At 46.0% G+C, this 27,500-nt stretch overlaps 1 protein-coding gene across 7 annotated transcripts in view; it reads right to left on the reverse strand.

Annotated features, from left to right (window-relative positions):
* Positions 1-27,500, reverse strand: part of TDRD7 (tudor domain containing 7) — a 99,721-nt gene that overhangs the window by 24,489 nt on the left and 47,732 nt on the right. For all 7 annotated transcript variants that reach the window (XM_075825637.1, XM_075825634.1, XM_075825638.1 and 4 more), the window contains 6 exons: positions 16,836-16,947; positions 9,493-9,695; positions 7,825-7,959; positions 7,546-7,632; positions 6,128-6,262; positions 3,010-3,120 (listed from right to left, as the gene is read on the reverse strand). In XM_075825637.1, coding sequence (XP_075681752.1) covers positions 3,010-3,120; positions 6,128-6,262; positions 7,546-7,632; positions 7,825-7,959; positions 9,493-9,695; positions 16,836-16,947 — 783 coding nt within the window. The remainder of the gene's footprint in view (positions 1-3,009; positions 3,121-6,127; positions 6,263-7,545; positions 7,633-7,824; positions 7,960-9,492; positions 9,696-16,835; positions 16,948-27,500) is intronic.

Genomic DNA, 27,500 nt, shown 5'->3' on the forward strand with positions numbered 1-27,500 from the left:
TATTTTTGGATATCTGGTCAAAGGATGTTATAACTATACATGGGGAGCAGATAAATTATTGCATATGATTGCGGCAGCGGGTATAAAATCTATTTTGCACACATGGTTGCAAAAACAAGCGCCACCGTTTCAATTGTTTTTGTATAAATTCACATTTTTGTTCAAGATGGATTGGACGGAAACCTCAGTACGTAAGACTCATAGAATCTTTTTTTGACACTTGTGGTAGTTTTATCTCTGTTCTTCCACAACGAGTTAGGGAGGCTATCAAGACCAATTTCCAGAGCACTGTGTGGTACCAGGAAAGGGTATTGATGGGATCACCACCGATGTCATAATAACAATATATGTGAAACACGGATCTACGTGTTTGGAACCTGTTAGGAGGGTCCGCAGGTTTCCCATTAATGCACTCTGTGGCATTTATGCCTGTACCTACCGCAAGGAAATAGGGTATACAATATTTGCTGGGTGGCGGTGTTTTGGGGAATGTGGGGAGCATCGCTGGTTCTAAGTTCCACATAGGAACTTTTGTTTGCACTTGAGCAAAGTGCTGATTTATTTTTGAATTGTTGTTATTTTTTTATTTTCTTTCTTATGATTTACTGTACTGATAGGGGCATTGTTCCTTACCTAGCTACTAACATGGCAGACCACTCTATACTTCTGATTTTTATGCACTGGATTAGCTGCATCTTCTGCTATAGTATCACTCGTTGTTATTATCACAATGCCCTTGTCGCTTTGAAGTTTGTTTCATTGTAAAGAATTGTTTATGGTGAAAATCACAATAAAAACATTTGTTATAGAAAAAAAAAAAAAAAAAATCAGTGCAACTTGTGGAGAAAAATGGATATTGCTTTAGTAATACATTACAGGAACAACTAATGCTAGCTATTTCAGCAGCAACTAAAAGGGATAGAAATTATTAAAGGGGTTATCCAGGGAGCAAATAACAAAAAAAAACGCTGATATATCTAAAGATATTTATATAATGATCCAACATTGTTCCCTGCAGTAAAGGGAAGGGGACAGTTCAGAATAGTTGGCTGGACTTGTCAATATCTGATAGGCCTACAAGCTTTTCTCTGCTGTAAAAGGAAAAGAAATACACAAACCACACTGTGTACACCTATAAGTGTAATGCAGAGGTCTCAAGCACGTGGCCCACAGGCGGCCCCTGGAGTGGTTATCTGCGGCCCACGGGACACAGCCACTAGTACAGACTCTGCAATTCCCTGACATCGCTGTCCACATATGGACAGCAATGTCTGGGGTTTCCCCAGAGCTGGAGTCCCGGGAAGAGCGCTAGTATAGGCTCTGCTCTGGGACTCTGGGAAAGCCTCGGACATCGCTGTCCATACATCGACAGTGATGTCAGGGGCTTCCCCAAAAGCAGGAGTCCTAGTGATGTCAGGAGCACAGCTGGGAGTCCCAGGAAGAGCCTACTAGCGCTCTGCCCGGGACTCCAGCTCGGGGTTGTCAGGAGCACAGCTGGGAGTCCCAGGAAGAGCCTACTAGCGCTCTGCCCGGGACTCCAGCTCGGGGTTGCCCCTGGCATCCATGTGCATATATTGACAGTGATGTCAGGAGCAGAGCTGGAATCCCAGGCAGAATGCTAGAAGCGGCTCTGCTTCGGGGCTCCAGCTCTGGGCAAGCCCTTGACATCACTGTCCATATATGGACACTGATGTTAATGGCTTCCCCAGAGTTCCGGCAGAGCCAATACTAGTGCTCTGCTCCAGGACTCCGGCTCTGGGGTTGCCCGATCTCACATTCCGGTCCAGGAGGATGCCCTGACGTCACTGTGTACGGACAGTGACGTCAGGGGCTCCAACAGTAGAGGAATCCCCAGCCATAGCGTCGGCTACGCTCTGGCTGGGGATTCCACTCCTAGAGGGAGCCCCAATGGAGCCTTGTACTTGGGGGGGGGGTGTGGCATTATCTACGGAGGACACTGGCATTATCTAGGGGTGTGTTGCATCATCCGTAGAGGGCACTGTGGCAGTATCCGCAGATCCTCATGCTTCACTATTTTTCCTGCTACAAACACATCAGTGTTAAGAAAGGACTTTCACTTGCTGTCTAATATATCCAACCCCTTGACAGATGCCATTGTAATGAGATAATCAATGATATTTACTTCACCTGTCAGTGGTTTTAATTTTATAGCTGAATGTTGTATATGCTTTAAATTACTATGTAGTACCATTCCAAAAACAAAAAGTACACTGTTTAATATTTTTAATTCTCTAAGAACATTGGGATTTATGCTTCTTTTAACAATAGTGCATATCAGTAAAGATATAATGTTTTCTAAATAACAAAAGGATATTTGCCCATTCATCAATAAGGGCCTGTTCACATCAGCGTTGGCTTTCCGTTCCGAGGTTCCGTCGGAGGTTTCAGTCAGGTGAACCCCGCAACGGAAAGTCAAACTGAAACCACAGCTTCCGTTTCAGTCACCATTGATATCAATGGTGACAAACATTGCGAATGGTTTCCGTTCGTCACCATTTCGGCAGGTTTCCGTTTTAACGACTGAATCAATAGTGGAGTCGACTGCGCTATTGATTCCGTCGTAAAAACGGAAACCTGCCGGAATGGCAACGAACGGAAACCATTAGCAATGTTTCCGTCACCATTGATACCAATAGTGACGGAAACGGAAGCTGTGGTTTCAGTTTGACTTTCCGTTGCACGGTTCACCCGACGGAAACCTCCGACGGAACCCTGGAACGGAAAGCCAACTCTGATGTGAACAGGCCCTAAGCTGGAGGGTGAATTCACATGGCAGAAATTCAAGAAAAAAACATTCCTTACATGTGAATGGAGTTGTTTTTTGCAGCTTGTGTATGGATTTCTGCAAGTCCCAAACAGATAAATGGGACAGTTGCAGAAATACTGCAACAAATCTTGTGCATGTGCATGATGCCTATTTATAGGCAGACAGAAAATGAAAGAACTCTGAAAGGAAACTTTGAATACTTTGTATAAAACCAAAATTACCTTGATACTACATTCTGCACAGTTTAGAACAGTGTTTCGGAGCCACAAAACTGCATCCGGTGTCCACATGCCAATGTTAAGGGGAAGATCAGCTAGGCAGCACCTTGTGGCCTAAGAACCCAAAAAATATCCATTCAAAATAAAGGTTAAACAAGGCAGAACTGTTACATGTAATATCTGCTGTATTGTTGTACTTGAAACCACAATTTAAAAAACTTCAAAAATATTTAGCATTTTATAGAGAACGTATGCTCCCAGATTTTCCTCTCCCTGCACGCCGATTTTCGCAGCGTTTTTCGCCCGCGGCCATTGAGCGCCGCGTGCATAAAACGCTGCAAAATACGCTTTCTCTGCCTCCCATTGATGTCAACGGGAGGTCAGAGGCGTAAACGCCCGAAGATAGGGCATGTCCACCTCCAATTGAAATCAATGGGAGGCATTTTCGGCCGTTTTTTTGCGCGTTTTGCGTAACAGTTTCCGCGTCAAAAAACTCCCCCTAATAGTTGGTTCTTAGCAGAGGGAGAAGTACTTCAACCTTCTTGCAGGGACAAGTTTTATCATTTTGGGGTACACATTACCCAGTGTTCCAAATTATTATGCACATTGGATTTAAGTGTCATAAACATTTCATTATTAGTTTTTCAATGAAACTCATGGATGGTATTGTGTCTTAGGGCTCTTTGGATCATTTTAATCAATCTCAGACACCTGTGATAATTAGTTTGCCAGGTGTGCCCAATCAAAGGAAAACTACTTAAGAAGGACGTTCCACTTTATTAAGCAGGCCACAGGTTTTAAGCAATATGGGAAAGAAAAAGGATCTCTCTGCTGCCGAAAAGCGTGAAATAGTGCAATACCTTGGCCAAGGTATGAAAACATTGGATATTTCAAGAAAACGTAAGCGTGATCATCATACTGTGAAAAGATTTGTGGCGGATTCAGAGTACAGACGGGTTCGTTCAGATAAAGGCATAATGAGGAAGGTTTCTGCCAGACAAATTAATAGGATTAGGAGAGCAGCTGCTAAAATGCCATTGCAAAGCAGCAAACCGGTATTTGAAGCCGCTGGTGCCTCTGGAGTCCCGCGAACCTCAAGGTGTAGGATCCTCCAGAGGTTTGCAAGTGTGCATAAAGCTATTATTCGGCCACCCCTAAACAATGCTCACAAGCAGAAACGGATGCAGTGGGCTCAGAAATACATGAAGACTAATTTTCAAACCGTGTTGTTTACTGATGAGTGCCGTGCAACCCTGGATGGTCCAGATGGATGGAGTAGTGGATGGTTGGTGAATGGCCACCATGCCCCAACAAGGCTGCGACGTCAGCAAGGAGGTGACAGAGTCATGTTTTGGGCTGGAATCATGGGGAGAGAGCTGGTAGGCCCCTATAGGGTCCCTGACGGTGTGAAAATGACCTCTGCAAAGTACGTAGAGTTTATGACTGACCACTTTCTTCGGTGGTACAAAAAGAAGGACCGTGCCTTCCGTAGCAAAATTATCTTCATGCATGACAATGCACCATCTCATGCTGCAAAGAGTACCTCTGTGTCATTGGCTGCTATGGGCATAAAAGGAGAGAAACTCATGGTGTGGCCCCCATGTTCCCCTGACCTCAACCCTATTGAGAACCTTTGGAGCATCCTCAAGCAAAATATCTATGAGGGTGGGAGGCAGTTCACATCAAAACAGAAGCTCTGGGAGGTTATTCTGACATCCTGCAAAGATATTCAAGCAGAAACTGTCCAAATACTCACAAATTCAATGGATGCAAGAATTGTGAAGGTGATATCAAAGAAGGGATCCTATGTTACATGTAACTTGGTCTGCTAAGTTTTTTTCGATTGAAAGAGCTTTTGATTTCTGTAAATATGACCTCCTGATGCTGCAAATTCAACAAATGACCATTTTAGTTCTCTTTACAACCTTTAAAATGTTTTGATCTCTGTTGTGCATAATAATTTGAAACAGAGCATTTTGAGTTTTTTTACTTATAAAAAAAAAATAAAAAAAAAATCTGTTATCATTAAGAGATTTGTTCAATAAAATTTGCATTATACTCCAACGGTTGATGGCTTGAAGATTATACGGACTGTCATTTGCATCGACTATTTAGGAAAATCAGCGAAAAATAACATTTGCATAACAATTTGGAACGCGGTGTATGAGCCCGTACTCCGATACATTGGCTTTCCGGGAAAAAGCCCAACAGACACTAAGCTGAGCGCTCACACGAGCGATTCAGCTGCTTCGTTCAAGCGATTGGTGGTTGTCTCTGTGCTCGGACCCCCACCAATTTAAACTTCTGACACGTCACTATGACATGTCAGAAGTTTGTCGAACGTTTAGCTACACTTCAAAGATAGACCATAAAACTAGACTAGACAGGCAGAAACTACACCAGATTTACCACTGTGGCGCACACACAGTTAGATAAGTTTGGTACTTTTCCTTATGCCACCTCATTGCTGCCGTACTTTACACTAACATTTTACACCAACAGAATGGCGCGCTCCACATTTTATGAGACCTCTTTGCCAAGTCCCTTTTTCTGCACACTTTTCATAACTCAAATGAGGTAGAAGAAAAAAAAAAAAAAAGGGAGGGTCTAAAAACACATTAAGGGCCTGTTCACATCAGCGTTGGTTTTCCGTTCAGGGGTTACGTTGGAGGTTTCCGTCAGGTGAACCCTGCAACGGAAAGTCAAACTGAAACCACAGCTTCCGTTTCCGTCACCATCGATATCAATGGTGACGGAAACATTGCTAATGGTTTCCGTTCGTCACCATTCCGGCTGGTTTCTGTTTTAACGACAGAATCAATAGCGCAGTCGACTGACCTGACGGAATGGTGACCAACGGCACCCATTAGCAATGTTTCTATCACCATTGATATCGATGGTGACGGAAACGGAAGCTGTGGTTTCAGTTTGACTTTCCGTTGCAGGGTTCACCCGACGGAAACGTCCGACGGAACCCCTGAACGGAAGACCAACGCTGATGTGAACTGACCCTAACAAATTTTGTGCAGTGTATGTCAGTTTTTGGGCACATTTTGCTTTGTAACTCTTCCCAATATTAAAACCTTATTTTAGTTGAGTGGTTATTTTTAAAGACCGTTACCTGAGGTGGTATGGAGATTAGGTCTCGTAGAAACAAAGATGGAATTTCTCTAAGTTCGGACACCTTCACTGAAGCAATTGCTCCAGAATCTAGGAAATTAACATCTAGAGCTCGACTACTGTGAACACTAGTTATCTACAAAATAAAATTGAAAAGCAAACCATTATCATTCATTTTACTTGAACAAAATACTTTCCAGAGTAAACTAACTAATTGAGCATACAATTGATACTTCGAGATAATTGTATTGTCTTTTACGAACCCTAGCTCACCTAACAGTTCGCCATTCTATTCTTTGTTTAAAGAGGCTCTGTCACCAGATTTTGCAACCCCTATCTGCTATTGCAGCAGATCGGCGCTGCAATGTAGATAAGAGTAACGTTTTTATTTTTTAAAAACGAGCATTTTTGGCCAAGTTATGACCATTTTTGTATTTATACAAATGAGGCTTGCTAAAGTCCAACTGGGCGTGTTTACAGTAAAAGTCCAACTGGGCGTGTATTACATCTGGGCGTGTTTACAGTAAAAGTCCAACTGGGCGTGTATTGTGTATGTACATCTGGGCGTGTTTACTTCTTTTACTAGCTGGGCGTTCTGACGAGAAGCATCATCCACTTCTCTTCAGAACGACCAGCTTCTGGCAGTGCAGACACAGCGTGTTCTCGAGAGATCACGCTGTGACGTCACTCACAGGTCCTGCATCGTGTCGGACGAGCGAGGACACATCGGCACCAGAGGCTACAGTTGATTCTGCAGCATCATCGGCGTTTGCAGGTAAGTCGATGTAGCTACTTACCTGCAAACGCTGATGCTGCTGCAGAATCAACTGTAGCCTCTGGTGTCGATGTGGCCGACACGATGCAGGACCTGGGGCAGGAAGTGACGTCACAGCGTGATCTCTCGAGAACATGCTGTGTGTCTGTGCACTGCCAGAAGCTGGGTGTTAACGAACAGAAGTGGATGATGCTGATTCGTCAGCATCATACACTCCCATTCCTAACGCCCAGCTAGTAAAAAGTAAAAACGCCCCGATGTACGCACATAATACACGCCCAGTTGTACTTTTACTGTAAACACGCCCAGTTGTACTTTTGCAAGCCTCATTTGCATAAATACAAAAATGGTCATAACTTGGCCAAAAATGCTCGTTTTTAAAAAATAAAAACGTTACTGTAATCTACATTGCAGCGCCTATCTGTTGCAATAGGAGATAGGGGTTGCAAAATCTGGTGACAGAGCCTCTTTAAATGTTACACCCCTAAAAACATCCATAACCGTTAATCTAGTGTTATGGACATGAGAATGCATTTTTACGACATTAGTTTACTGCATCCTACGCTACACTACTTTAATCTTGCATGCATACGTGTTATATATATATATATATATATATATATGTATGAAATTAGAGCCCTTACCTCCACACGTGCCCATTTACCCTTGTTGTAGAGCAAGCATATTTTTCCACAGAATGGAACGGATACAAATAAATCAGAAGGAACAGTCTGAAAAAATAAGGAAAACATTTTTAAAAAAGCATTTACTAACGCTGATCAATGTACAAAGCAACATTCAGGTAAAACATTATCCTCTTCATTTTAAACTATTCTAACTCGACCATGATTTCGGCCTTTGTCATTTGGCGGCTGAAATTTTTTGCATTTGTCACCATAACAGCTCACAACTTTTAGGCATACCTTTGAATCGAATTCAGCTTCAATTTTATGCAGTATCTCGCTTAGTTTAGTCAAACCCTTTGAAGGGACCTGACAAAACAAGGTACCATTAGAACAAACGTTGGTCACAATCACATTTGTGTATGAAGCATTCACCTGAAAAAAAAAAAAAAAAAAATAAGAGGCAAAATTGGTTGATTTTCAAAAGTAATGTCTATGTATAAAACTCATTTTAACATCGGGTTGCAAATTATGGATAATAAATACTCATTAGAGTGAACAAATCCTTGAGCAAGGCTCTATTCAAATCACAGTACAGCTCTACGTCGGAGGTGTACATTAGTAGGATCTCCTGACGCATACCTCCGACAAAAGGCTGCAACATATGCCACTGTATAGGCATAACATACTGAGCGGTACACTTTAATAAAATTAAAATGGGGCCCTGATAACGTTTGGCATATAAAATTGCTGCAAGTCCTCACTAACACAAGTGTATACTAGCTAAGGGCTCTAGTAGGCGAACCACAATGAAATTATGCCAAAGAACACTAGATTGCTGCTGCCTGAGGAAGCCTCCAAGCCAGCATACAATCGGTCCTTTGAAGGGGGAAGGTGTCACACATTTTTTTATAGGTTATTGCTTTTAGTATGTCATTAAAATAAATTTTATTTATTTGTGTTTTTGTGTGTTTTCTTTTACTTCTCTGTGGGGGCTGCCATTTTTTTTTCATCTCTGTATGTGTCGATTAATGACACAAACAGAGATGGAATACGGCACATACATCCCCATAGAGAATGCGAACGGGAGCCGTTCCATTCACTATAGCGTACGCCGTCTCTGTGGGCATGCGCCGCTCCCACACAGACCAAAAGGAAGGTCTTCGGCAGAGCGACATCCGGCGCCATTTTCATGTGGACCGGAAGCCGCGGCCGGACAGTAAGGCGACTACTTCCGGTCGCAGCTTCCGGCCATATGTTCAAACGCGAGGACTAGGAGCGGCGGCGACAGCAGGTAAGTTATGTTTGTGTATGTGATGTGTGTGTATGTTCGTGTTATACTGTGTGATTACCACTGTATCTAATCCTCCTACACTGCATTCGCTCAAAAAAATGGCGGCACACAGTGTAGGAGGTTCGAACATTCAACCCCCTCCTTTCTCCTGGCACTAGCCAGGATAAAGGAGGGGGGATTGTTTGAGGACACTAGAGCGAGTGTGTCTTCTCCAATTTTGCAGCATAAAGCAATGAGGTTGCTTTACCACATGCCAATGCTGCAATTTTGGGAATTGCTCCCTCTAGTGACCAGCACATGGAAATGTTATAAATTAGAATCTAATTTATATTTCCCGACTTGTGAAAAAATTAAAACCATGTGTGATCATTTATATACTAACTGCTTAACTAAAAAAAAAAAAAAAATTCTAGCGACACATTCCCTTTAAAATGTATGGCAACCAGGAGTGATCCAGCTGCCATACAAGTCATTGCCTTAGTAAGGTGATATTTGAACATGCAGAACTCAGTGGTTTGCTTCCTTACAAATTGGTCAACTTGTATAATGATGCAACTAAAATAGGGTTGGTAGTTCAAACAGGGAGCCATTTATAATATTTTTGTCTCAAATCTGGCAAGTGAAAGAAGCTTTCATCTTGAACATTACTACTGCTGCAAAATTGGGTTGCTTACCTTCATCTGTACACGCAAAGAATTATCAGATAACTCCCGAAGACAGACCGCATTTATGTTTACATCTTTATCCCCTGATGTGTCAAAGAGTAGAATAAGTGGCTTCTCAGTCTTCTGAAGATACTCAACAACAAGAATTTTACCACAGGCTTTAACCTCCACAGCTTTCACAAGAAGTGGGTCATCACAGAAAGATTCCAAACCTGTCAAATTAAAAATACATACATGCAGAAATTATAATGTAGTTACAGGTCACATTACAAATATGTTAATGCCCACATAAGCAAAGCGCAATGCGCATCCGTAAATAGTGGAGAAGGTGGATGCTGCTACAGAAACATGGAAGCCATTTCTTGACTAGGTTAAATAGTAAAGACAAGGTTTCAGGAAATGAGGAAACGATACTGCCAAAAGATAAAGTGAATGTGCACCTATGTTTCAATGTTTATTCAAATTTTAATAAACATGAACTGTAAAAAGAAAAAGAAAAAAGTGGCAAAAGCATACAACGGAGTCAAGCAATACATATACAATAAAATAGAAGACAGTACATCACGGCACTAGGATGTCACAAGAGCAGCAATACAGAATACTGTGAGGTTCATAAAACAAAAAAACTAATAAAAGAAAAGTAAGGCCTCGTTCACATCTGCGTTGGGGTCCCTTTCTGATGTTTCGTCTGAGCTTTCCGTCAGAACGGGACCCTGAACAGACACAAACTTACACCGACGGAAACCAGGAGGTTTTCGTTTCCATCACCATTGATTTCAATGGTGACTGTTCCGGTGCCCATGGTTTCCGTACGTCTCTGTTGTGCACAACAGAGACAAACAAAACGAAATACGCTTTCTCTGCATCCCATTGAAGTCAATGGGAGGTCAGAGGCGTAAACGCCCGAAGATAGGGCATGTCACTTCTTTTTCCCACGAGTTTTACCGCTCGCGGGGAGAAAAAAAAAAAAAAAAAAGGAGGTGGGAGGCATTTCCGGGCCGTTTTTTGGCGCGGTTTCCGCGTCAAAAAACTGTGTGAACTTAGCTTAAAAGAAGCTTCATTTTCAGCTTCAAAAACACCTGAAAATCAGAGCCCGTTTTCTCTGAAATCAGCTCCGTATTTTCAGACGGTTTTTGTTAAAGAGGCTCTGTCACCAGATTTTCAAACCCCTATCTCCTATTGCAGCAGATCGGCGCTGCAATGTAGAGAACAGTAACGTTGTTTTTTTCAAAAACGAGCATTTTTGGCCAAGTTATGACCATTTTTATATTTATGCAAATGAGCCTTTCTTATGTACAACTGGGCGTGTTTAAAGTTATGTCCAACTGGGCGTGTATTGTGTGTACATCTGGGCGTTTTTACTTGTTTTACTAGCTGACGAATCAGCATCATCCACTTCTCTTCTCTTCATTACCACTGCTTCTGGCAGTTCACAGACACACAGCGTGTCCTCGCGAGATCACGCTGTGACGTCACTCACTTCCTCCCACAGGAGCTTCATCGCGTCGGATGAGCGAGGACACGCTGTGTGTCTGTGAACTGCCAGAAGCTGGGTGGTAACGGAGAAGTGGATGATGCGGATTCGTCAGCATCATACACTTCTATTCACAACGCCCAGCTAGTAAAAACGCCCAGATGTACACACACAATACACGCCCAGATGTACACACACTACACGCCCAGATGTACACACACTACACGCCCAGATGTACACACACTACACGCCCAGATGTACACACACAATACACGCCCAGATGTACACACAATACACGCCCACTTGGACATAACTTTAAACACGCCCAGTTGTACATAAGAAAGGCTCATTTGCATAAATATAAAAATGGTCATAACTTGGCCAAAAATGCTCGTTTTTAAAAAAAAACAAACGTTACTGTTCTCTACATTGCAGCGCCGATCTGCTGCAATAGGAGATAGGGGTTTGAAAATCTGGTGACAGAGCCTCTTTAAGCGTGTGAACATACCCTTACAGCCACTTCTTGTTTTTAGAATTAGGGCGCCTACAATAAGGCTATGTCCACACTGAGTTTATTGCAGGCAGAAAATTCTGCCTCAAAATTGCGTCTGGAAGATTTTGATCTGTCTGCACGCAGTTTGCCGCGTTTTTCTGCCGCGGCCATTGAGCGCCGCAGGCAAAAAAAAACGCAGCGAAACATACGCTTTCTCAGCCTCCCATTGATGTCAGAGACTTAAACGCCCGAAGAAGGGGCAGGTCGCTTTTTTTTGGCGAGACAGTTTTTCCGCTCGTGGGACAAAACCGCCTCCCATTGAAGTCAATGGGAGGCATTGTCGGGCGTTTTTTGGCGCATTTTCCGACAGTTTCCGCGAACTGGCACTAATAAATTCTTTGTTTTGGTCCTCTTTTCTAAACGGTCTAACCAAAACAAAAAAATAAATGTCTACACAACTGAACACAATTTTGTAACTAGGTCTAAAAGTCTGTATAGATTAATTCTATAATGTCTTTATAGGGCTTGAAGGTTTATTTTTCTGATACAGAGCTCCGTAACATCTACTCCCCCTACACACAGTCAAAGCTACATAATAAAAATTAGGGTCAGTTCACAGTTTTTTTGGACACGTTTGACGCAGAAACCTAGTCGAAAACACGCAAAAAACCGCATCCCATTCATTTCAAGGCAAAACTGATGCTAGAACGCATCCAATAGCTTTTTATGAGATCTGTTCTGGCACAGGGGACATCCGTTGTGGGGCCGTACCTCCCTGGGAGCCGGATCCAAAAACGTTACCTGCAGCGTTTTTTGGTTCTGGCTCCCAGGGATGTCCGGCGCCGTATCCCATCTATTTTAATGGTGGCTGGATGTACGCCGGGTGCTGCCGCATCCACCTTCCGGCAGCACCCGGCGGGAAGTTGGATGTGAGCTAGGAGCGGAATCCCCGGTCATAGCATTGCCGGGGATTCCGCTCCAGAGCCCCTGACTACCACCCATCCCGGATTCAGCAGGACCGTCCTGGATTCCGGGCGGTGTCCCGCTGCTCAGGGGGGGGGGGGGTATGTTCCGCCGTCGACTGTGTTTGCGTCCAAAGGATGCAGACACGGTTGAACTGAATACTGAAGCAGGGAACGATCAGGTCCCTGCTTCAGCATGAGTTCAGAGCAGATGAGCGGAGGGAGCTCCTCCGCTTGCCAAGAATACCCCGGGCACAGTGCTGTGCTCGGGGAAGCCCTTGACAGGCTAGAGGGAGCCGTGAAGCAGAGGAATCCCCGGCCAGAGCATTGCCAACGCTGTGGCCGGGGATTCCCTCACTGAGGACCCCCTGACTAGTCAGTGGCTACTGATTGAGCGGAATCCCCGTTGCCGATAATCTGGACGGAGGGAGCTTCAGTGGCGCCATCTACGGGGGTGGGGGCGATGCGTGGTGCCATCTACGGGGGTGGGGGCGATGCGTGGCGCCATCTACGGGGGTGGGGGCGATGCGTGGCGCCATCTACGGGGGGGGTGGGGGCGATGCGTGGCGCCATCTACGGGGGGGGGGGGGCGATGCGTGGCGCCATCTACGGGGGGGGGGCGTTGCGGGGCGCCATCTACGGGGGGGGGGCGATGCGGGGCGCCATCTACGGGGGGGGGGGGCGATGCGGGGCGCCATCTCCGGGGGGGGGGGGCGATGCGGGGCGCCATCTCCGGGGGGGGGGGGGGGCGATGCGGGGCGCCATCTCCGGGGGGGGGGGGCGATGCGTGGCGCCATCTCCAGGGGGGCGATGCGTGGCGCCATCTCCAGGGGGGCGATGCGTGGCGCCATCTCCAGGGGGCGATGCGTGGCGCCATCTCCAGGGGGGCGATGCGTGGCGCCATCTCCAGGGGGGCGATGCGTGGCGCCATCTCCAGGGGGGCGATGCGTGGCGCCATCTCCAGGGGGGGCGATGCGTGGCGCCATCTCCAGGGGGGGCGATGCGTGGCGCCATCTCCAGGGGGGGCGATGCGTGGCGCCATCTCCAGGGGGGGCGATGCGTGGCGCCATCTCCAGGGGGGGCGATGCGTGGCGCCATCTCCAGGGGGGGCGATGCGTGGCGCCATCTCCAGGGGGGGCGATGCGTGGCGCCATCTCCAGGGGGCGATGCGTGGCGCCATCTCCAGGGGGGCGATGCGTGGCGCCATCTCCAGGGGGGGCGATGCGTGGCGCCATCTCCAGGGGGGGCGATGCGTGGCGCTATCTCCAGGGGGGGCGATGCGTGGCGCCATCTCCAGGGGGGGCGATGCGTGGCGCCATCTCCAGGGGGGCGATGCGTGGCGCCATCTCCAGGGGGGCGATGCGTGGCGCCATCTCCAGGGGCATGTGTGGCGCCATCTCCAGGGGCATGTGTGGCGCCATCTCCAGGGGCATGTGTGGCGCCATCTCCAGGGGCATGTGTGGCGCCATCTCCAGGGGCATGTGTGGCGCCATCTCCAGGGGCATGTGTGGCGCCATCTCCAGGGGCATGTGTGGCGCCATCTCCAGGGGCATGTGTGGCGCCATCTCCAGGGGCATGTGTGGCGCCATCTCCAGGGGCATGTGTGGCGCCATCTCCAGGGGCATGTGCGGCACTGTCTAGAGGGTGCTGCGGTATTATTTACAGGGGGTGTGTGGCACTATATACAGAGGGCACTACTGCATTATCTACAGAGGGCACGGTTTCATTATCTACACATGAAATTTATTGGTTTTTAAAAATGTGTCAAAAACTGAAAACACTGAACGGATGCAAAACGGAAAAACACGGAATGGATGCAAAACGGCCGTCAAAAACCTAGATAGCGGTTTTTAACAGCTGACACCCAAACCCTGCGTGGTTTGGGGTGGGTAGGAGATGCACGGTGCCATTGGGTTGCTGTAATGGCACCAAAAACCATCTACTCCCTGAAGTTAGGGCTAGTGTTTGGCTTCTTCTCAGGGCTCCAGTGGCTGCTTCAAAGATTTGATCGGAGGTCAGTGCACAGCAGCTGCCTTCTGGGCGCTCCCTCTTAGGCCTTATTCACACGACAGTGAAAAAAAATGTCCATTTAAAACTGATCAACTGTCAGTTTTTCATGGCCATTTTGCATCAGTTTGTCTCTAAATTTTCATCCGTTTCAAGTCCATCTGTCCGTTTTTAATGGCCGTTTGACATCCATTTTGCATCAGTTTTTCATGGCCGTTAAAAAAACTGATGAATTTCATTGGTCAGGCTTTTTTTGTCCCAACCCCCTGAAAACAACCAAAGGAAGGTCACATGTTCACCTAGACACTATTTACAGCCTCCCTGTATATGATGCCACACGCCTCCCTGTATATGATGCCACACGCCTCCCTGTATATGATGCCACACCAGCCTCCCTGTATATGATGCCACACCAGCCTCCCTGTATATGATGCCACACCAGCCTCCCTGTATATGATGCCACACCAGCCTCCCTGTATATGATGCCACACACCTCCCTGTATATGATGCCACACACCTCCCTGTATATGATGCCACACACCTCCCTGTATATGATGCCACACACCTCCCTGTATATGATGCCACACACCTCCCTGTATATGATGCCACACACCTCCCTGTATATGATGCCACACAGCCTTCTTGTATATGATGCCACACCCCTCCCTGTAGATGCCACACGCCTCCCTGTATATGATGCCACACCTGCCTGTAGATGATGCCACACCTGCCTCCCTGTAGATGATGCCACACCTGCCTCCCTGTAGATGATGCCACACCTGCCTCCCTGTAGATGATGCCACACCTGCCTCCCTGTAGATGCCACACCAGCCTCCCTGTAGATGATGCCACACCAGCCTCCCTGTAGATGATGCCACACCAGCCTCCCTGTACATGATGCCACACCAGCCTCCCTGTACATGATGCCACACCAGCCTCCCTGTACATGATGCCACACCAGCCTCCCTGTACATGATGCCACACCAGCCTCCCTGTACATGATGCCACACCAGCTTCCCTGTACATGATGCCACACCAGCCTCCCTGTACATGATGCCACACCAGCCTCTCTGTACATGATGCCACACCAGCCTGCCTGTACATGATGCCACACAGCCTTCTTGTATATGCCACACGCCTCCCTGTATATGATGCCACACCTGCCTCCCTGTAGATGCCACACCAGCCTCCCTGTAGATGCCACACCAGCCTCCCTGTAGATGCCACACCAGCCTCCCTGTAGATGCCACACCAGCCTCCCTGTAGATGCCACACCAGCCTCCCTGTAGATGCCACACCAGCCTCCCTGTAGATGCCACACCAGCCTCCCTGTAGATGCCACACCAGCCTCCCTGTAGATGCCACACCAGCCTCCCTGTAGATGCCACACCAGCCTCCCTGTAGATGCCACACCAGCCTCCCTGTAGATGCCACACCAGCCTCCCTGTAGATGCCACACCAGCCTCCCTGTAGATGCCACACCAGCCTGCCTGTAGATGCCACACCAGCCTCCCTGTAGATTGTGCCACATACTCACGAGAGCAGCGCCGTCTCTCCTCTTCTTCACTTGTGGTCACTCGTCTGCACGGGATCTGGCAAGGCAGCGCGACGGGGCGATGACGTCATCGAGGCGCCTTCAAACCCATGAAGACGAGTGACCACACGTGAAGAAGCGCCGCAAACGTGAGTATGCCAACGATAGCCAGCAAGGGTACTAGTAGTTCCCTTGCCAGTCCCCATGTAACAGATCCGTTTTTAACGGTTGTTACATGTATTGACCGCCGTTAAAAACGGATCCATTGACTTCTATGGGGGCCGTCACGCCGTTAAAACGGCCAAAAATAGGACATGTCCTATTTTTTGACGGCCATTATTCACGGGCCGTTAAAAAAACGGCCGTGTGAATGCACCCATAGAATATCATTGTTCTGAAAACGGCCATGTGAAAGCCGTTAAAAGGACGGCCATCACATGGCCGTTTTTCACTGTCGTGTGAATAAGGCCTTAGCATCAGCCTTGGCGCTGCACTGAATAAGACACATGTGACATTACAATGTGTGTCAGACTTCAGTGTAGCGCCAAGGCTGGAGCAGAGAAGGAGAGCCCTGACATGGTACACAACAAGTATCTAATCCATCACAGACTATGCGCCACTCTTATGAAATTGGCACATTTTCAGAGCCTAGACCACATTTTTGGTAGACCTTTTTGGTAAAAACGGATGGCAAAAACTGATGACCACTAACGACAACTGATGGTTTTGTAATAAAAATCGTGAAAAAGCCTGATGGCAACGGATACATTTTTGCATCAGTTGTAATCACTTGAGGGACTAAAAAAACTGACATATGTGAACGCACCCTAATAAGAAAGAAAGGAAAGAAAAAAAGAAAAAAAAAAAAAAAGAAGACTGTACCTGCTAGTCTACATTTCAAAGCCTGGAATGGAAGAGTGTAAAACGGTTTGCTTAGCCGACAAACTCTGGTGCAATCCACAACTTCATTAAATCCATAGTCCACGTACAATATCTGCAAAAAAAGAAATACAATTGGGACATTATACCGCATAGCTAACTAGATATTTGTTCATAGAAACGGTTTTAGCCAAATGTGAACTATTTGTTTCGTTACACACAGTCCACACATTATTGTACATATTGCACATTTAGGGTATATTCACACGGAGCTTTTTCTGCAGGCAAAGCTCAGTTTTTTTTTTAAGTTGTTTTGACGTGTTTTTTTGAGCTCTCACTTCAACAGAGAGATGGGATAACCGCAAGCGTTTTTTTGCCAAAAAAACTTCAAAAATCGCGGCAAAAAACAAACAAACCGCGTTTATTTCATTCTCCCCTTGATTTCAATGGGGTTTTTGAGGCGGAAAACGCCTCAAGATAGGGCATGCCGCTTCTTTTTCCCGCAAGCATTTTTTTGCTCGCGGTAAAAAACACCTCCATCTCCCATTGAAGTCAATTTTGGCCGTTAAGAATTCCATGTGAACAGGGCCCTCCTTAAATTATTACTTAATCAACCTTGATAATTCTACAAAAAAATAGAAAAAGTTCTAAACAAATTATTTTAGAACATACACATACGGCCCAGTATGGAGGAGATGCCTATAGTTGCACCAAGTTACAGATATCACGCACTCCTCTAATTCATTAGATTATTGTGCATCTGCAGGAGGAGCGGAGCAGATTGATATATAGCTTTATGGAAAAAGATGGAATAGGATTTATAATTTATTCATTTTAATCCCTGCTCATTCTGGTGTAGGAGTCCAGTGGGCGGTCTCATTCAATGATTGACAGCCTTCCTTGTGCAAGCATGCATACATGGATAGCAGTCACTTATAGAGTAGGACATTTGCCTCCTCCCAAATTTAAACCCAGGGAGATTGGGATTAAAATCAATAAAATAACTATATCAAACTGCTCAGCTCATCCTGCTCTATGACATGCAGCCTGTAGTTAGGAAAACATTTTCAACATGAAAAGGTAGAATTAAACATGAATTCCCTTTGTACTCCCTTTCATCAATTTTTTCACACGTTGCGCAAGGAAGAACAAGTCTTTAACAACCCTGTGGTAGTCATTACCCCGCTCCTGACAAGTGCACGCACGGTCAGCGCGATGTGATGCAACCAGCGCTGCACTAATCAGCGCTGGCACTGAAGACAGAACATGGCGGGCGCACTGCAAAACACACCCTTGTTCAGTGCCTGCGCCGCCGATCATTAGTGCAGCGCTGGCCACATCACCTCATGCTGACCGCGCGCGCACTTAATGTCAGTAGCTATATGCCAGTACATTGAAGTTTAAAAGTAAAAAATAAAGTAACGTTAAATAAAAAAAATACACACACAGCTTATTTTTTGCAGGAGGAGCTGTAGCTTCGATTTGCACCATTTAAAGTACCATATAATGTACTGGGAAATGGAAAAAATTATATTTGTGGGGTGGAATTTGGGGAAAAAAAAAACTAACTTCCTCCATTGTTTGTTGGGTTTTGTTTTTACAGCTTTCACCATGCGGTAAAAAAGACAACTGAACTTTATTATGCGTCTCAATACGATTGATACCAAATTTATATTGCTTTTTTAATATTTTACTACTTTTACAAAGAAAAAAACAATTTGTTAAAGAGGCTCTGTCACCAGATTATAAGTGCCCTATCTCCTACATAATCTGATTGGCGCTGGAATGTAGATAACAGCAGTGGTTTTTATTTTGAAAAACAATCATTTGTGAGCAAGTTATGAGCTAGTTTAGATTTATGCTAATGAGTTTCTCAATGGACAACTGGGCGTGTTTTTCCTTATACCAACTGGATGTTGTACAGAGGAGTGTATGACGCTGACCAATCAGTGACTAATCAGTGTCCTGCACTTCTCATTGTTCCAGCCCAGCTTCTTTCACTGCACAATCACACTGCTGTGGATCATGCTGGGCTGGAACAATGAGAAGTGCAGGACACTGATTAGTCACTGATTGGTCAGCGTCATACACTCCTCTGTACAACATCCAGTTGGTATAAGGAAAAACACGCCCAGTTGTCCATTGAGAAACTCATTAGCATAAATCTAAACTAGCTCATAACTTGCTCACAAATGATTGTTTTTCAAAATAAAAACCACTGCTGTTATCTACATTACAGCGCCAATCAGATTATGTAGGAGATAGGGCACTTATAATCTGGTGACAGAGCCTCTTCAAAGGAACAGTGTTACCACAAATTTTTTTTTAATATGTTAAAGATGTTAGTGCTTTATTAAAAACGTTTGGATTAATTTGTGTGTTTGTGTGTTACTTTTTCTTATTTTTACACTTTTTCTTCCCTATGGGGGCTGCCATTTTTTTTTTCCATTTCTGTATGTGTCGATTAACGACACATACAGACATGGAATATGGCAGCTCCAGTCCCATAGGGACTGCGAACGGGGCCCGTTCCATCCACTAACATGTACGCCGCTGTGTGGGAACGGCGCATGCGCCGCTCCCACACAGTTCAATTTGAAATGCGCGCCGTCCGGCGCCATTTTCCTGTGGACCGGAAGTCGCGGCCGGACAGTAAGATTACTACTTCCGGTCGCGGCTTCCGGACTTGTGCACTTGGACCAGCGGCAGCAGACGGAGCGGACGGGCCGGAGGGAGCCGCGGCGGCAGGAGCAGGTAAGAGATTTCTATGTATGTTCGTGTTTGTGTGTGTTTACTACTGTATGTAAACCTTCTACACTGTGTTAGCTCAAAAAATGGCGACACACAGTGTAGGAGGTTAGACCGTTCAAACCCCTCGTTTCTCCCGGCACTAGCCAGGATAAAGGAGGGGGGGATGCTGAGAGCTCACTAGAGCGAGGGCTTTTTACCCAATTTTGCAGCATAAAGCAATGTGGTTGCTTTACCACATGCAATGCTGCAATTTTGGGAATGGCTCCATCTAGTGACCAGCAATGGGAATTATAATAAATTAGAATCCAATTGATAATATTTCCTGACTCGTGAAAAAAAATAAAAAAATTAGAACAATGTTTAATCACCTACACACTAATTGTTTAACTAAAAAAAAAAAAAAAACATGTTTTGCTGACAACACATTCCCTTTAACAAAAAAAGTTGTTCTGTTTCACCACATTCTGAGAGCCATAACTTTTTTTTATTTTTCTGTCGATTGAGCGGTGTGAGGGCTTATTTTTTGCGGGACGAGCTGTACTTTTTATTGGTACATACGATTTTTTGATCACTTTTTAGTTCATTTTTTTTCAGCGCTAAGGTGACCAAAAAAAGATTTGGGTGTTTTAATTTATTTTTTAATACGCCATTCACCGTGCGAGTTAATTAATGGTATATTATAATAGTTCAGACTTTTACGGACGCGGCGATACCAATTTTTTTAATTTTATTTTTACTTTTTGCTTGAGGAAAAATGGGAAAAGGGGCGTTTTTGAACTTTTAACATTTGTTTGTTTTTTTACACATTTTATTAGTCCCCCTAGAGAACTTGAACCAGCGATCGTTAGATTGCTGGTACAATACACTGCAATACAAATGTATTGCAGTATAGTGTCATTTTTACAGGCTTCTGCTAAGCCATGCTGGAGGCATGCCTAAGCAGAGGCAGACAGAAGGCAGTCCTGGGGGCCTTTATTAGGCCCCCGCGCTGCCATGACAACCATCGGCACAACCCGATCGCGCTGTGGGGGGGGGGTCATTGGGCTGTCGGAGGGGCCTGCCCCATCTAACTGTTTAAATGCCGAGGTTGTTCTGGACCGCGGCATTCAACTAAACGGCCTGGAACAGCACGATCGCTGTTCCTGGCTGTTAGAGAAGCGTGTCAGTACGTGAGCCCGCTCCAAACCTCACCCCCCTGCTCCATGATGTGTATTTTCGTCATAGGTCCTTAGCCCCTTCCCGCTCCTTGACGTACTATTACGTCATGGCAGCTCTATCGTTCGCGCTCCATGCCGTAATAGTACGTCTTGCAGTTAGAACAGCGGTGCGCGCGCCCGGCGCGTTCATGCGCTGTGATAGCTGCTGTTTCTGACAGCAGGCTATCACGGCATAATGGGACGGGACCATTTACTATGGTCCCGCCTCGCCGATCGCCGCTATTGGCTAGTCAGTGAGTAACTAGCCAATAGCAGCGATCGGTCTCATTCAGCACAGCAGTGCTCGAGCCCGGCGTTCCTGAGCTGTGATAGCTGCTGTTTCTGACAGCATGCTATCACAGCATAATGGGCCGGGACCATTTACTATGGTCCCGCCTCGCCGATCGCCGCTATTGGCTAGTCAGTGAGTAACTAGCCAATAGCAGCGATCATTCTCGTCACTTCCTCTCTCTGACCTCACATCCTGCTGCAACCGCCCTGAACGCCCTGTTGGAGTTAGCGAGGCGTTGAGATCGGTTGTGAGCAGAGAGTCAGAGAGAAAAGAAGTGAAAAAAAGTGAAAAAAAGTTTCTAAAACAACGTTTTTTTTGCTTCCCACCACCCCATCCACTACCCACTCCTGTTCCCTTCCTCTTTGAGTTCTACCCACGTTTTTTGGTCAGTGATCTCCTATCACTGACCACTTTTCAGTCTTCAGGACCACATTTCTTGGTCCCTGGGGATTTTTTTTTCATTTTTTTCTATATAAAACATAAAACAAAAAAAAAAATATAAAAAGAAAAAAAAGAAACAAAAAAAAATAGTTAGTTTAGCCAATTTTGAAAATTTAACTGGTTAGTTTAGTATTAGCCCCTTCCCGCTCCTTGACGTACTATTACGTCATGGCAGCTCTATCGTTCGCGCTCCATGCCGTAATAGTACGTCTTGCAGTTAGAACAGCGGTGCGCGCGCCCGGCGCGTTCATGCGCTGTGATAGCTGCTGTTTCTGACAGCAGGCTATCACGGCATAATGGGACGGGACCATTTACTATGGTCCCGCCTCGCCGATCGCCGCTATTGGCTAGTCAGTGAGTAACTAGCCAATAGCAGCGATCGGTCTCATTCAGCACAGCAGTGCTCGAGCCCGGCGTTCCTGAGCTGTGATAGCTGCTGTTTCTGACAGCATGCTATCACAGCATAATGGGCCGGGACCATTTACTATGGTCCCGCCTCGCCGATCGCCGCTATTGGCTAGTCAGTGAGTAACTAGCCAATAGCAGCGATCATTCTCGTCACTTCCTCTCTCTGACCTCACATCCTGCTGCAACCGCCCTGAACGCCCTGTTGGAGTTAGCGAGGCGTTGAGATCGGTTGTGAGCAGAGAGTCAGAGAGAAAAGAAGTGAAAAAAAGTGAAAAAAAGTTTCTAAAACAACGTTTTTTTTGCTTCCCACCACCCCATCCACTACCCACTCCTGTTCCCTTCCTCTTTGAGTTCTACCCACGTTTTTTGGTCAGTGATCTCCTATCACTGACCACTTTTCAGTCTTCAGGACCACATTTCTTGGTCCCTGGGGATTTTTTTTTCATTTTTTTCTATATAAAACATAAAACAAAAAAAAAAATATAAAAAGAAAAAAAAGAAACAAAAAAAAATAGTTAGTTTAGCCAATTTTGAAAATTTAACTGGTTAGTTTAGTATTAGCCCCTTCCCGCTCCTTGACGTACTATTACGTCATGGCAGCTCTATCGTTCGCGCTCCATGCCGTAATAGTACGTCTTGCAGTTAGAACAGCGGTGCGCGCGCCCGGCGCGTTCATGCGCTGTGATAGCTGCTGTTTCTGACAGCAGGCTATCACGGCATAATGGGACGGGACCATTTGCTATGGTCCCGCCTCGCCGATCGCCGCTATTGGCTAGTCAGTGAGTAACTAGCCAATAGCAGCGATCGGTCTCATTCAGCACAGCAGTGCTCGAGCCCGGCGTTCCTGAGCTGTGATAGCTGCTGTTTCTGACAGCATGCTATCACAGCATAATGGGCCGGGACCATTTACTATGGTCCCGCCTCGCCGATCGCCGCTATTGGCTAGTCAGTGAGTAACTAGCCAATAGCAGCGATCGGTCTCATTCAGCACAGCAGTGCTCGAGCCCGGCGTTCCTGAGCTGTGATAGCTGCTGTTTCTGACAGCATGCTATCACAGCATAATGGGCCGGGACCATTTACTATGGTCCCGCCTCGCCGATCGCCGCTATTGGCTAGTCAGTGAGTAACTAGCCAATAGCAGCGATCATTCTCGTCACTTCCTCTCTCTGACCTCACATCCTGCTGCAACCGCCCTGAACGCCCTGTTGGAGTTAGCGAGGCGTTGAGATCGGTTGTGAGCAGAGAGTCAGAGAGAAAAGAAGTGAAAAAAAGTGAAAAAAAGTTTCTAAAACAACGTTTTTTTTGCTTCCCACCACCCCATTCACTACCCACTCCTGTTCCCTTCCTCTTTGAGTTCTACCCACGTTTTTTGGTCAGTGATCTCCTATCACTGACCACTTTTCAGTCTTCAGGACCACATTTCTTGGTCCCTGGGGATTTTTTTTTCATTTTTTTCTATATAAAACATAAAACAAAAAAAAAATATAAAAAGAAAAAAAAGAAACAAAAAAAAATAGTTAGTTTAGCCAATTTTGAAAATTTAACTGGTTAGTTTAGTATTAGGGTTAGTTAGTGTCAGGGAACCGTCAAAAAGCGTAGTTAGGTATAGTGTCAGGGAATTTAGCGTCAGGAATCGGTCACCGTAGATAGGCTTAGCGTTAGGGATCCATCACCGTAGTTAGGTTTAGCGTCAGGGAAGCTCGGAATAATTAGATAGGTTTAGTGTCAGGCACCCGTCACCGTAGTTAGGTTTAGTGTCAGGGAAGCTTGAAATAATCTAGATAGGTTTAGTGTCAGGGAATCGTCGCCGTAGTTAGGTTTAGCGTTAGGGAAGTCCACATAAAATTTAGTTAGGTTTAGTGTTAGGAACCCTCGCCCTAGTTAGCTTTAGTGTCAGGGAAGTCCACTTGCTCTCTAAAAACAAAACACACATTTGTGCTAGTTGTGCTATCCTATTGCTCCCAGTTAGGGATTTATTTTTTTGCAGTATATAAATTTTGTCTTCGCACAACAAGCATGTCCCAACGGACATTTACTGCTGAAGAGGCGTATGCATTTCTGGCCTCCGACACAGACTCGTCGGATGGCGATACAGTATTTTATTTGTCTACCTCCTCATCCAGCGATGAAGAGGAGGGACCCCCTAGGAGACGCCCCAGGACCACCACCATAGTAGAAATCCCTGAGAGAAGTGACCCCACAACAAGTGATACCCCTGAGCGAAGTGACCCCATTTGGACACCCACACCAGACCATTATGAACCCCAAATCCCTGAGTACACGGGCAGCCCAGGCATCAAATTTAACACGGCAGGGTTCAGTGAGATGGACTTTTTCAAGTTCTTCTTCACTGATAACTTTATAGAGCTAATGGTCACCCAGACTAATTTATATGCCCAACAGTATATCACCAAGAACCCCAACTCATTTTATGCCCAATCCCAGAGGTGGACTCCTGTAAACGCAGCAGAGTTGGGCAAGTTCTGGGGACTGCTCTTGAACATGGGGCTTCTAAAAAAGCCATCCATTAGGACCTACTGGAGCACGGACATCCTATACCACACCCCGATGTACCGTATGGCCATGTCCAGGATGCGTTATGAGGCAATACTTCGCTTCCTACATTATGCCGATAATGAGCAGTGCCCACCCCGAGATGACCCCAGTTTTGACCGTTTATATAAACTGAGACCCCTATTAGACCATTTCAGTGCCCGGTTTGCCCAAGCATACACCCCCGAGAAGTGTATTTCCATTGATGAGTCCCTGGTACATTTTAAAGGGAGGCTTCAATTCCGCCAATACCTGCCAAGTAAGAGGGCAAGGTATGGCGTGAAGTTGTATAAGCTGTGCGAGAGTGCATCAGGGTATACATATAAATTCAGGATATATGAAGGGAAGGACAGCAGTATTCAGCCCCCAGAATGCCCCCCCTTACTGGGAATTAACGCAAAAATTGTGTGGGATTTGGTGCACCCACTGCTGGACCAGGGTTACCACCTCTACCTGGATAATTTTTATACCAGCGTCCCGCTCTTCAAGTGCCTCGCTTCCAGAAGGACTGCGGCATGCGGCACTGCTAGAAAAAATCTTAGAGGCCTCCCTAAAACACTGCTTGGGCAAACACTCAGAAGGGGTGAGAGCAGGGCACATTCTAGTAGCAACATATTGTGTGTCAAGTACAAGGACAAGAGAGATGTCCTTGTATTGACAACAATACATGGCCACACCAGTACCCATGTACCTGTACGAGGTACCAGTACAGAGACCCCCAAACCAGATTGCATCCTGGACTACAATAGGTACATGGGAGGGGTGGACTTGTCAGATCAAGTCCTGAAGCCCTACAGCGCTACGCGGAAATCGAGGGTGTGGTATAAGAAGCTGGCCGTGCACATCATACAGATGGCATTGTACAATGCGTACGTGCTACGTCGATGTGCAGGCCAGAGGGGAACTTTCCTGGAATTTCAAGAGGTGGTTATAAAGAACCTAATTTTTGGCGACCAGGAAGGAGGGGCACCCAGTACTTCTGGAAGCGAGGCCACACGCATCGTACCAGGGCAACACTTTCCAGGAGAAGTTCCCCAAACTGGCAAGAAGGGAAAAAGTCAAAAGAGGTGCAAAGTGTGCTATAAGAGGGGGATAAGGAAGGACACAACATACCAATGCGACACGTGTCCCGAAAAACCAGGGCTCTGTATGAAAGATTGTTTTAAAATTTACCATACATCCCTTGATTTTTAATTTACCCTGATGCACTCCGCACAGCTTATCCCCCTCATCTTTCCCTTTTGAGCCCTGCCATGTGCCCAAGCAGCAAATAACAGCCACATGTAGGGTATTGCCGTACCCGGGAGAACCCACATTACAATTTATGGGGTGTATGTCTCCGGTGGCACATGCTGGGCACAATATATCGGACACTGAAATGGCATATATGTATAGGAAATTGCAAATCTCACTTTGCACCATCTACTGCGCATTACCTTTTACACAATAACTGTTGGGTCAAAATGCTCACTACACTCTAGATGAATGTCTTAAGGGGTGTAGTTTTTAAAATGGGGTCACTTCTCGGGGGTTTCAACTGTACTGGTACCTCAGGGGTTCTGCCTACATGACTTAGCACCAGAAAAGCTCCAGTAGGCTAAATGGTGGTCCTTCCCTTCTGAGCCCTGTCGTGTGCCCAGGCAGCTAATAACAGCCACATGTAGGGTATTGCCGTACCCGGGAGAACCCACATTACAATTTATGGGGTGTATGTCTCCAGTGGCACATGCTGGGCACAATATATCAGACACTGAAATGGCATATATGCATAGGAAATTGCAAATCTCACTTTGCACCATCTGCTGCGCATTACCTTTTACACAATAACTGTGGGGTCAAAATGCTCACTACACCACTAGATGAATGTCTTAAGGGGTGTAGTTTTTAAAATGGGGTCACTTCTCGGGGGTTTCAACTGTACTGGTACCTCAGGGGTTCTGCCTACATGACTTAGCACCAGAAAAGCTCCAGTAGGCTAAATGGTGGTCCTTCCCTTCTGAGCCCTGTCGTGTGCCCAGGCAGCTAATAACAGCCACATGTAGGGTATTCCCGTACCCGGGAGAACCCACATTACAATTTATGGGGTGTATGTCTCCAGTGGCACATGCTGGGCACAATATATCAGACACTGAAATGGCATATATGCATAGGAAATTGCAAATCTCACTTTGCACCATCTGCTGCGCATTACCTTTTACACAATAACTGTGGGGTCAAAATGCTCACTACACCACTAGATGAATGTCTTAAGGGGTGTAGTTTTTAAAATGGGGTCACTTCTCGGGGGTTTCAACTGTACTGGTACCTCAGGGGTTCTGCCTACATGACTTAGCACCAGAAAAGCTCCAGTAGGCTAAATGGTGGTCCTTCCCTTCTGAGCCCTGTCGTGTGCCCAGGCAGCTAATAACAGCCACATGTAGGGTATTGCCGTACCCGGGAGAACCCACATTACAATTTATGGGGTGTATGTCTCCAGTGGCACATGCTGGGCACAATATATCAGACACTGAAATGGCATATATGCATAGGAAATTGCAAATCTCACTTTGCACCATCTGCTGCGCATTACCTTTTACACAATAACTGTGGGGTCAAAATGCTCACTACACCACTAGATGAATGTCTTAAGGGGTGTAGTTTTTAAAATGGGGTCACTTCTCGGGGGTTTCAACTGTACTGGTACCTCAGGGGTTCTGCCTACATGACTTAGCACCAGAAAAGCTCCAGTAGGCTAAATGGTGGTCCTTCCCTTCTGAGCCCTGTCGTGTGCCCAGGCAGCTAATAACAGCCACATGTAGGGTATTGCCGTACCCGGGAGAACCCACATTACAATTTATGGGGTGTATGTCTCCAGTGGCACATGCTGGGCACAATATATCAGACACTGAAATGGCATATATGCATAGGAAATTGCAAATCTCACTTTGCACCATCTGCTGCGCATTACCTTTTACACAATAACTGTGGGGTCAAAATGCTCACTACACCACTAGATGAATGTCTTAAGGGGTGTAGTTTTTAAAATGG

This window comes from Rhinoderma darwinii, chromosome 1 (assembly GCF_050947455.1).
Source record: "Rhinoderma darwinii isolate aRhiDar2 chromosome 1, aRhiDar2.hap1, whole genome shotgun sequence".
Lineage (NCBI taxonomy): Eukaryota > Metazoa > Chordata > Amphibia > Anura > Rhinodermatidae > Rhinoderma > Rhinoderma darwinii.